General features: G+C 58.2%; 1 protein-coding gene across 1 annotated transcript; it reads left to right on the forward strand.

Annotated features, from left to right (window-relative positions):
* Positions 1-1,382: 1,382 nt before the first annotated feature.
* Positions 1,383-8,764, forward strand: LOC119093975 (mRNA decay activator protein ZFP36L1). Its single transcript, XM_037217011.1, has 2 exons — positions 1,383-1,562; positions 6,885-8,764. The coding sequence occupies exons 1-2, from the start codon at positions 1,488-1,490 to the stop codon at positions 7,767-7,769; spliced, it is 960 nt and encodes a 319-aa protein (XP_037072906.1). The 5' UTR covers positions 1,383-1,487; the 3' UTR covers positions 7,770-8,764.
* The last annotated feature ends 2,024 nt before the right edge of the window (positions 8,765-10,788 follow it).

The raw sequence follows: 10,788 nt of genomic DNA on the forward strand, positions 1-10,788 counted from the left end.
TCCCAAGCGTTTTACTAGACGTGACATTCGCCAAACCGCCGTACCACTAGACATCCTGATTGCCTTGCGACTCCCTCGATACGATCTGAGTCTGGGAGGCGAAGGTGTCAGCAATCAGTCGCAACCGCATTCAGCGACCTGCTCCAGCCATTCGTGCACTGGGCCGAACACGCTTTATGACCGAGATACGAAACCACATGGTAAGAAGCCAGCAAAGTTTTGACTACACGGCTGTATATTTCTTTTATGTTACCATGCACGACTAAGTATATGCTTTGCCCTGTTTTTGAGTGTCAACCTTTTGACCTGCCGTGTGATGTTTTGCCTGACTAGGGGTTCAAAAAGGCTACAATGCATGGACCTGCGTCATGGCGTACATAAATAACTAATCAAATAAATGAGACAATCGGAGCCTTAGACGGCCGTTATGTTCTCCACGGTCACGAAAACCGGAAATAGAGTGGTTTATGTTGGAAATCTGCCTGAGACAGCTGACAATGGGCGCGAGACGTTCAGGCGTTAATGATAAAGACCGTGGGGCGAGGAAGCCATGGGATGCGGCCATAATTCCCGTGCTTGAAAATCCTGTCTTTAGCAACAGGTGCAAGTGAACGGGAAATAGTTTGTGAGTGGGGTCAAATGTGTTTAAATGCTGGGAAATTTCCTCGCTGTTGCTCCTGCGGGCTGTACTTGTTCCCGTTTGAAGACTATACAATCCCTTTTGTATCAGCCAGCGACATTGCTAAAAGCAATGGGCTCTGGAGCGGGGCATATAGCTTCTAGGGCTCATTGCCCAACTTCTGTTTTGAAATTTTGGGATAGCATTGCTCTGAGTGTGTGGTTTCGGGGGGGGGGGGGGGAGAGACACTATTCCAAAGAGCTCGGAGTTCTTAGTAGTAGAATGTCGATCAGTTCGAATCTCACTTACTCGAGCAACGTACAAATAAATATGTCCCGACATTTTCGTGAATGTGAAGCGTTCATCCCTTTGTTGATGTGTTTCGTTTTTTTTGCAAGTTTCCCACACATTTGTACGAAGACATGACGATTTGTTGTTTTGCCTAAGCATCATGCACATCTTGCCTCACTCGTTTTATGTTGCAAGTGAAAAACACCTTAGTTGCTGCCTTAACGCCATGGAGAGCTTTGTTGCAATTGAATGACTGGATCTCCTGCATCTCGTCATTTCTCGTTTCCCGCCGATTTCCTCGTAATAGGTAAACACCGAATACCGACATCAGCGCAAAACGCCACCAGACGGCGCGCCAGGGCCGCCGGCGCGCCAGAACCCCCCTCTACGTCATCGCTCTTGCGCCCTATGATTGGCTGCTGGGGCTTACGCCCCGCCCGCAAACGCAAAGGACACTAATATCTTCTGGCGGTCACGAGTGTTTGGCGTCAGTCTGCGTTGGGTGCTCGGGGGAGGTGGGGCGAGAATCGTGGTTCAGCGATATAGTGTGGCATTTCGCACCAATTTATCTGCTGCCATGTATTCCGAGATCCTGGGAATGCTTCAACAAGACTCCTTCAAGGAATACAGGAGCTATCTGGATCTTATGGGGGTAAGCTGAAACTTTATAGCCGTGATCGTCGTGTGCAGGCACCCTCTAACCTGGCCAGCAACCGATTGGAAAGTGGCGGTAACCGGCTCGGGTATCCCAGATTTCGTCCGCACTATAGCCATTCTATGACCTGGATTTGAGGCAGTGACTTCTTCGCCGCTTTCAGCCGCGCGTCTCCTCCGCGCGGTGTAGTTAGATGTGAGAGGTCGCCCAGGTGGGACCAACTCCGGACGACAGGCGCCGGGTCGGATGTGCTGAGGGGTGGTGTGTTTTGCACTGTGTCTGTGATACCAGTACCAAAGAACAGTAAGATAGCGTCCGCTGACGCGGATATCCGTACTCCTGGTCCCGTGGAAAACAGGTAAACTGCCACGGGCTGATGAGCTATAGGATAGCAGTTGCTGTTGTGTTGGTGTTTTATGATATCGCTACTGCTATCCGTAAGGCAGCCACATTAACCACAGCAGACTTGGTTTGCCCAAGACGCTGAGGTGTATTGTTCATGTTCTGTTTGAAATGAATGTGCTGGGAGTTTAACGCCTGATGATTGACTCCCATAGACACTTCCATCCGTCGACCCCTTAAACACGCTCAACTCTAAAATTTAACGTTGAGTTTAGTTCAGAATGTTGGTGCATGAGAAAATCGTTCGAGCCGTGTGAGAGAAATAACTTGGCTTTAGCCTATAGATCATTTTATTGGGAAGTTGTCTACGGGCAGCAAAGTTACCCATCAAGGGGACGCAGGTCGCCATTCATTCTTCGCGATTGGTGTTTACTGTAATATGTACCAACGTTTATAATTGTCAAGAATTAGTCCAGTTCGAATGGATAATGCGGGTAAGTTTGGTACACCACTCCCTGATCAATTATGTGAATTCCGAAATATCGCAGACTTCTCTGTTGACTAAGTTGAGACGGCACGACACACACATACTTACGGGTGCAGCACAACGAAGTCGCCATCCACTGCTGCTCCAGAGTGCATGTCTGGCCTTCTTTTTTGGCCATCTAAGTGTTGTCTCTAGATCGCTCATTGTGCGGTGGGAGGCATGTTTGACTGGATACCAGTCCTCTGGCCGGAGGGCACGCATGCGCTTTGCGTTGATTCGCGAACGAAAAGCTGGGATTCCGGTGGAATAGTTCGTATGGCAATCAGTGCATGTCATCCCTCTTTTGTTTTGCACTGTTCTGTTCTGCTTGCTTTTTGCTTGCCGTGTCTTAGGAGTTACGGAACACTTTTCTGAAAAGCCTGCTTCATTTGTTTGGTGTATTGTGGTCATTGACACAGAGCAACGATGAGTTTGGTTCCCATTTCGTTGCTGAAGCACACGGCCAGGCTATGCTTCCGTTGGAAAGCACAAGGTAAGTCGCGTCTACAGTTTGCATAGAAATCGGGCCATGGATATAGACATTATCAAACGCGCGAAATAGCTGCATTTTACAAGATCGACTGGGACAAACACGATTTTCTACCTTGCACTGAAACCTGTTTTTATTGGTTTTGGATGAGCAGGAGCCGAAAGGTCCTTTAATGGGCTCCTGCGATGCTGCATGAAGGCACGGCACAACAGTTAATGAAAACAACTACACCAGTTCGCACGGTTGCGGCCATTTTAACCCAAGATTAAGGTGCTTGCACCAAGATTGTGTCGCGGAAATGTTAATGCTAAGGTACCCGGTAAAGCCCAGAAGCTCGCGCTGGGATCTCTTTAGCTATTCAAAGGCATGGTAGAATGCACGTCTCCTACTGCCGAAGGCTAATGGGGTATTAGTTGCTGGGGAACTCGTACGATAGCTGCATCGTACGTTCAGCTGGGCTGCGTTTGCTAGTGGATGGAGTGTTCCGTGGCATTTGCTTTGCTGGCAATGACGCAGTGCCATGTGCGGCCAAGAATAGTTTGCTTTTCAATTGCGCGGCAGAGCCCATGGACCATTCGTTGCGTTCGGGGCTCGTCCCTTGGTGGCTCGATACTGCTTGTCAGTTGTTTCACGGTGCCCAGTTACATTAAGCGTGAGAGTCTGACGTCACGCTGTTGTTCCTGCCCCAAAATAGTTTCCGAGTACCATGAACTTTAATGTGCTAGTCAGCCGGGCAAAACTGTCCACCGGCGCGTGCAACGCTCATGGCAGCTTTTCGCGCTGTTCGCCGCGTTAGAGCCGTGAGGCGCAGTGCCCTTCTCGGGAAAACGCTATGTATGTATGTACTGCATCGTATGTTCAGCTGGGCTGCGTTTGCTAGTGGATGGAGTGTTCCGTGGCCAATGTCGCCTGGAGTGTGGCTGGTCCTGTGGCTGGTCCCTTGCCAGTGTCGCCGGGGGTGTGGCTGGCCCCTTGCCAATGCCGCCGGGAGTGTGGCTGGTCCCTTGCCAATGTCGCCGGAAGTGTGGCTGGTCCCCAACGAATCGCGACACAGCCGCCGGTTGGGGAGAAATTTGGGCGGACAGGTGAATGCTGCCCGTTGTGAAGCGCGCCGTTCGAACGAAATCCCGACTCAATAGGTCGCATTCTTATTGCGCAATACTTGAAAGGCGAGTCAAAATCGTCGCCATTGACGTTTTGCAGAGAAAGCGCTCGGTGGCAAGCGCTCGTGACCGAAAGCCCGAATGGAGACCGCTATCTGCTGCAACCACGCGAGGTGTAACATGCAGTTGTTTGCTGTAGCAGATAGCGATAGTGAACTTCTGGTAGCTGCTAAACTTTACGCTGGTGAAGCGCTCTGTCCGATTGGACGTGCTCTGGACGCCTGTTTTCTGTGCTCTGTATAGCCATTGCAAGTGTCGTCGTCAATGACCTACCTCAAAAGCGTAGGAACCCGTGGGTAATGGCATCCAGTTGCAAAATTTCAGGTTTATTCCCATCACGTATAGAAAGAAGCGCCTGTGATATAAGTGATTTATATCTCGAGGTTAGGCGCCACTTTCATGACGGTGCTGCGTATTTGCATCTCCCTCTCCCCCCCCCGCCCCATTAATTTTGCCCGAGACTGTTAACTAAGTAATGTTGGCGATTAACCCATTATGTGGAGCCATGTCACTGCTAAGTCATGAGCCACGTCACTGCAAAGTTCTCCCTCTTTTGAAAATCGGAATGTCGCTCGTGGGAATCGAACCCACGTATTACTTGCGTCTCGAGCCGCCGCGTTCTTCACTCGCTCATCGAGGCTAAGCCGTCGTCTACGTCAGCCTCTGTGCCGCAGGGCCCTGGCCGGGACGTTCAGCGCAGACATTTTGCACTGCTTGAGACGGGGCGGGGTTTGACGCTGCTCCTAACCGTCATCACCGTGTGCACTAGCGATATGTTATCACGCGGTTTGCTGTCGGCAGAAGAAATGGGTATCGTACACTTGCCAAGGACTTTACTCTGAACTTGGGTTGGCCGCGGGCTGATGTGTGCATTTTAGCGGTGACTGCTCTCGGTCTGCGATAAGCTTGCTATCTCCGTGCCGCTATTTGCTCCTCGATCAATCGATCCTCAAACAATTTTCAATCGCGTTTAATGTTGCTAGTGGCTCAGTCTTAAATGGGTATATGGTCCCACCCCTGCTGTGAGAACCACACCCCGGGGGACAATTGCGGCTGAAATTGGCTCCAACTTTGATTGTCCCTCTCGTGCGTCGTCGATCAAAGGCCGGGGAGCCTCTGTACATTCATGTGATAATCTGGACGTCGCCGGGGCTCCATCGGAATTGAAAAGTGAAAATGCGCTGCGCCACGGTCTGGCGCGACGCTCATTTTCGTTTCCTGAGCGTGGCACTCACCGCGGAGAAACCTGGGCTTAGAAGAGTCGTGACGGGCCATCCCGACAGTGGCTGCACCGGCGGTCGCCGAGACCGCGCCGGCGCCGACGTGCCGGCAAATCAGCTATTTTAAATTCAAGGCTAGCCGGGCGCTGCCACGCCGCTGAAGATGGCTTCCGCGCTCTGTCCTCTCCGGCGCTCTACCCTCTCCGACGCTCTGCTCCCTTCGGCGCTCTGTCGCTCCGGTGCTCCGCCCCCTTCGACGCTCTGCCCTTTCCAGCGCTCTATCTTCCCCGGCGCTTTGCCCCCTCCTGGCGCCCTACCGCCCTCCGGCGCTTATCCCTGGCGTTCTGCCCCCTCCGGTGCTTCGCCCTCTCGACGCTCTGCCCTCTCCGGCGCTCTGTCCTCTTCAGCGCCATGCCCTCTCCGACGCTCTGCCACCTCCGGTGCTCTGTCCCAGTGCGCCTGTGGTTGCTGGCGGCCCGGCGGCCGCAGGACGAGCCGAGCGCTCCGGTGGCGCCGGCCCGCGGCGAGGCGCTCGGCCGACGGAGCGGCCCGTGAGTCGGCGGGGCGCCTCACCGCCAGTTCCCGTACCGTATGGGCTACAGAAGTTTCAAAGGCATCGGCGCTGGGCGCGTAACAGGTCGTTGGTTACGTGAGGTCCGTCCTCTGGCGTAAGCTGTTTGTCACGAGCAGGACTACGAGCTGGATTGCACCACTCTTGCACATCTCTTGGACAGATCGACTTAGAAACTTTCGTGTTCAGTTGTTACGACAGACTTTAAGACTAGTGGCCTTGTATGGCTCTTTGTTTGGCAGTTTGTTTTTTTTTTGTAGAGAGCGTTCGTTCCATTTAATCCTTGCCTTATGATCATGTTTTCAACGACCTCAGAAATAGTGATGCCCGCTTTCTGACGTTTCAATTGCAATGAATGTCACAAGGCCTGAACAGCTGTAGAGGCATGTCAGTCAATTGATTTCGAAGGGCATGGGGGGGGGGGGGCAAGAAGACAAAATCTGAGGCGGGGAGGCAACCATGTTTTTAAAATGTGTACCTCCACTTAATTATCTACGGGCCTAATGTGGATTCCGGTTCGGTACGAAGCCGCGGAAAACGTGTCCCTGAGATGTATCACTAAGCGTAATTTCCCATGTTAATGCATGCGGAAAGTGTGCTCTAGTGTGGATTGTTATTATAACTGATCTTCAAATGTTTATTTTGTTTGTTGGTTGTGTCCAGCTATGTCCTGTTTCACCCGTGTCCCCTGAAACCAGAAGATGCTTTTCATTTTGATCACGCATCCCAGCCGGAGTCAAGCTGGGCCGCTTTTGGGCGCTGGTTGGAGTTTTGCCGGATCGGTCACTCTAAATGGCAGTCGGCGTGTGAGTGGCGAATGACACCAGCTTGGCGCCGCCGAAATGTCGCGCGCCGCCGTCCGGGTCGGCACAGCGTCACTCCTCGCCGCCTTTCCCCGGCCGGGACGAGGCCGCGGCGCCGCAATGCTGCCGCGCCCTCCGGCTGTGCTTGTGTGACCCTGCACTCCTCTGCCGCCGTCGCTGACGCTGCTGTCGCCTCTGTTGCAGATGATGCCCCCCTCGCCCACCTACTTCGGCGGCTCAGGGCTGGACAGCACGTCCAAGCCGCAGCCGCCGGCCCCCGGCTTCCCCTTCGTGCACCCGAGCGCATCGCGACGCCCCAGCGGACAGCCGACGCTGGGCGGTCTGGCCGGCCTCGGCCGCCAGTCGTCTAGCGCGGCCGACGTCAGCCTGGAGAGCCCACTCAGCCCCGCCGTCTCGCTGCCGCCGCCGGCCGCCGGCGCGCTCCACCGCCGCCTCGACCGCAGCCACAGCGAGCCGGTGGCAGAGCGCAAGCTGCCGCCGCAGAACTCGAGCCGCTACAAGACGGAGCTGTGCCGGCCGTTCGAGGAGAGCGGCCAGTGCAAGTATGGCGAGAAGTGCCAGTTCGCGCACGGAGCGCACGAGCTGCGCAACATGTCGCGCCACCCCAAGTACAAGACGGACCTGTGCCGGACGTTCCACACGACCGGCTACTGTCCGTACGGCGCGCGCTGCCACTTCGTCCACAACACGGACGAGCAGCGGCGGCCGCGCGCCGCGCTGAGCTCGGCCGGCGAGTCGCCCTCGCCCGGCTCCATGTCTGGCTCCAGCTCGCCCACCTCGATGCTCTTCCCGGACGAGGCGTACAAGTCGGTGCTGACGCCGAGCCCGGTGCCGCAGCCGTTCGCCGTGTTCCAGTTCCCGACGCAGCGCGAACTGGGACTGCTGCTGGCGCTGCCGTCCAGCCCCAGCCCCACCGACTCGCTGGCCTCCGACCTGGAGACGATGAGCCTGTCGTCGGCCGGCAGCGCTAGCGGAAGTCCGCCCAGCTGCTCACCGCTGGACCAGCCGCGCAACCTGCGGCTGCCCGTCTTCTCGCGCATGCGCAGGGAGGACGCGTTCGCGCTGTGATAGCCGGGCCGAAGAGCGGACCGCGGGCGGCGGCGGCGCGGCGCGCCGGGAGAGGCTGCGGCCGACCTGACCTGGCCGGCGCCTGCCCGGCGGCCGGCGCCGCCACCCCGGCCCCGGCGCCCAACATTGTGCCTTACTCACGGGACCAAGAGGGAGCGAGCGGATCGAGCCACGCCGGCGCTGTGACGTCACCGGAATACGCATGTGATGGACCCCGTTCGGCGACATTCGTACGGCGGGACGCGGTTGCACTTTAAATAGCTGTGAAGTGCCGTGGCTGGCACGAGTAGACGTTTATCCTCATAGAGAGTAGTTATTTGGTTTATTTTTAACAGAAAATTTGGGTAGCTTCAGTAGTGCCTACTAGTGTCGGGCGGCCCGACGCGTTCGTGATTAGTGGCGCGTGTGACCAGACCAGCCAGCCTCTCTGGGGGTATTAACATATTCATTCGCCCTGTCTTCGGCCAGCCGGGACTGCTCCAATGTCATTCATCCATATATCGTAATGCTTATATTTATGTCACACTTATTTATTTGTATCGAGCATCAGTTTAGTTACATTATAGATGTATCATTATTTATCAAGTCGTCCTGATTTTGTAATTTGTAATACACCTAGCGGAGCGGGCGCGCGACGGTGCTGGAGGCGCCGGGGCCTGTTTTGAGGCCGGGGCCTGTTGGCTGCGCGCACCGACAGAGCACCACTGACGTCGGGCAGGCCGAGTCGGTTTTACCAGCGGACACGGCTGAGACCCCTACTAACCGTACGCCTCGTTGGGCTCTCGTTTATTTCCGTTTGAATGTTAACACTGACGTTCGCAGCACAGCTGCACCACCGGACCCGGCGTGACACTCGCGGGTTCGCCCAGGAATTTTATTTTGACGTTTGACCTTTCCGGCTGTTGGTGGGCGGCCGCGGGCGCCAGCCGGCGTCCGTGCCGTCGATCGTATGACGCATGGTGATGTGTTCGGCAAATACACGAGTGTTCGATGAACTGGACAAGTGTTGCTCGCAGCCACGAGCGGTGCGTCACGACTGAGAATGTATTCTTCTCGTTAAACACCACTAAAAGTGGTCGGTGGGAGCCGGCGACACTGCGGCTGGTCCACGACCCTGAACTGCCGCGGGAACCGAGGGGTTCCCCACTGCCGGAAGCCATGCATCAGACATGCATAGCAGCAGCGTGAAACATTTTGAACCGCAACGACGAGCTCCCTCGGCTTCGCAACAGGACAAATACAGTGCTGCAACGGATCAGGCCGGCGCAGCACAGGCACACGCCAGCTACAGCGGGGGTAGCAGAGCAGAGCCGTGCGGAGCGAGAGACCGCCGGCATGGGCGGCGGCGCCCCTGCTGCAGCGGCGGCGGCCGCGGTTGAGCAACAGCCGAAGCGGGAAGCGGAAGGCGACGAGCGAGGTCGCCGCGCAGGCCGGCGGCCGCTGGGGGAAGGAGCGGCCCTGAGAGGCGCCGCCCCGCCGCCGCCGCTGGCTACCGGCTACCGGCACGCCTCTCCTGCCGGGCCTCCCGTACAGCCGCACAAAAACGGCCCGACTAGGCGCGGCCCCGGAGACGCGGCCACCGTGACCCCCGCCGGAGAGGCCCCCGCCGCGCGTGACGGCGGCGGACGCTCGCGGTCCGGCCGGCCGCCATGATCGCGCGGCGCGGGTCACGTGACCGCTGTCGTCATCGCCGTGACGTCAGCGGACGCCGCGCTAGAAATGGCCCCCCCGAGCGTCGCGCGGCCGGCGGCGTTCGCTGAAGAGCTGCGCACTCATGGCCAGGCTTCGGGAAGCGCCTGACCGGGGGGGGGGGGGGGGGGGCGTGGGCGGATCCCACGCGAACCGCCGGCGCCGCGTCACCCGCCGCAGACAGTGTGGCGGCGGGGAGGGGGCGGAGGGGAGACCCCGGCCTACGCCTCCACGCTACGCTTGTCGCCGGTCGGACGGCGCGTGGCCGTACCCCTCATCCGGTGCCGAGCAGTGTTGTTTCGCGTCACTCCGTGTTGCATCAGCTCCCGCTGCCCACCGACCAGTGATCCCTGGGGGAGGGGGAGGGCGCCCCCGACTGCGCACGGCCAGCGCGGCCGCGGCTCGGCCTGCTCGCGGAAGTGTGCTGCCGGGCGGCGCGACACGCCACTGGCGGGCTCGCCCGGGCGGTGCGCGGCGGCGCTCGCGCACGGCCGGTCCTCCTGGCGTCCTGTACGCTTGCCGGCCGATCAGAAGATAGGCTAAGTCGCGGTCGTCGCGCTGGTTTCCCTTTTAAGAGCCGCATCTGCCGCGCCGCCGGCCGCTGCAAGCCAGCGCTGCAGCAACCGGTCCGGGCATGAGCCCGATATCCTCTCCGGAGAAAAATGGGGGCCGAAAGTGTCCGGCCGCCGCGTGAGTCACGGCGCTGGCTCGGCGGTGCCGACGCTGACACCACGTCGCCGCGCCAAGCCCGCGTCGCTGCTGGTGTGCTCGGGCCGGGAGCTGCCACGGCGGTGCGGCTAGGCCCCTGGCACGCCGCCGCCGCCGCCGCCGCTGCCGCTGCCGCTGCCGCTGCCGCCGCTGCCGCCGCCGCCGCTGCCGGTCGCGTATTTTCAGGCAGTCGGACGGCGTGCCAAGGTTAAACAGGACGCTCCCCTCCCCGCCGTCCGTGCCGGCACCCCGGCGGCCCAGCCGGCGTCCCGCCGTAATGAGGAACCGTTCTCAATGGACCCGGTGCTGGTGGCTGGGCTGCTGCGCGACGGCCCAGCAGGTGCGGACCGAGCGTTGCCCAGCCGCTGCGTGGGTGTGCCGCGCGGTGCGCCGGCGCGCTACAGGTGCCTAGGCGCCGTAGCACCGGCCGTCAAGGCTGCGTCACTACCTCGAGACTCATGCAGGGTATTAGGGTCGCCGTCAGAAATCGGTTTCATCGAGTTCGCAGAACCGCAATTCATGGAACGCACACACGATACGTTGAGCTGTATGTTTCGGTACGCGTAAGAAACTCGCGGCAAGCGCCGCTGGCGTTCAGTTCGTGACTCTCAGCTAAGTCATT

The sequence above is a fragment of the Pollicipes pollicipes genome, unplaced genomic scaffold, assembly GCF_011947565.3.
Source record: "Pollicipes pollicipes isolate AB1234 unplaced genomic scaffold, Ppol_2.1 Scaffold_4002;HRSCAF=4701_pilon_pilon_pilon, whole genome shotgun sequence".
NCBI classification, from domain to species: Eukaryota; Metazoa; Arthropoda; class Thecostraca; order Pollicipedomorpha; family Pollicipedidae; genus Pollicipes; species Pollicipes pollicipes.

Bases quoted from the DNA above. Each gene is read 5' to 3' on its own strand.
- LOC119093975 (XM_037217011.1), top strand. From the start codon at position 1,488: ATGTATTCCGAGATCCTGGGAATGCTTCAACAAGACTCCTTCAAGGAA. The intron at 1,563-6,884 runs GTAAGCTGAAAC...CCTCTGTTGCAG, and splicing joins GCTATCTGGATCTTATGGGG to ATGATGCCCCCCTCGCCCAC.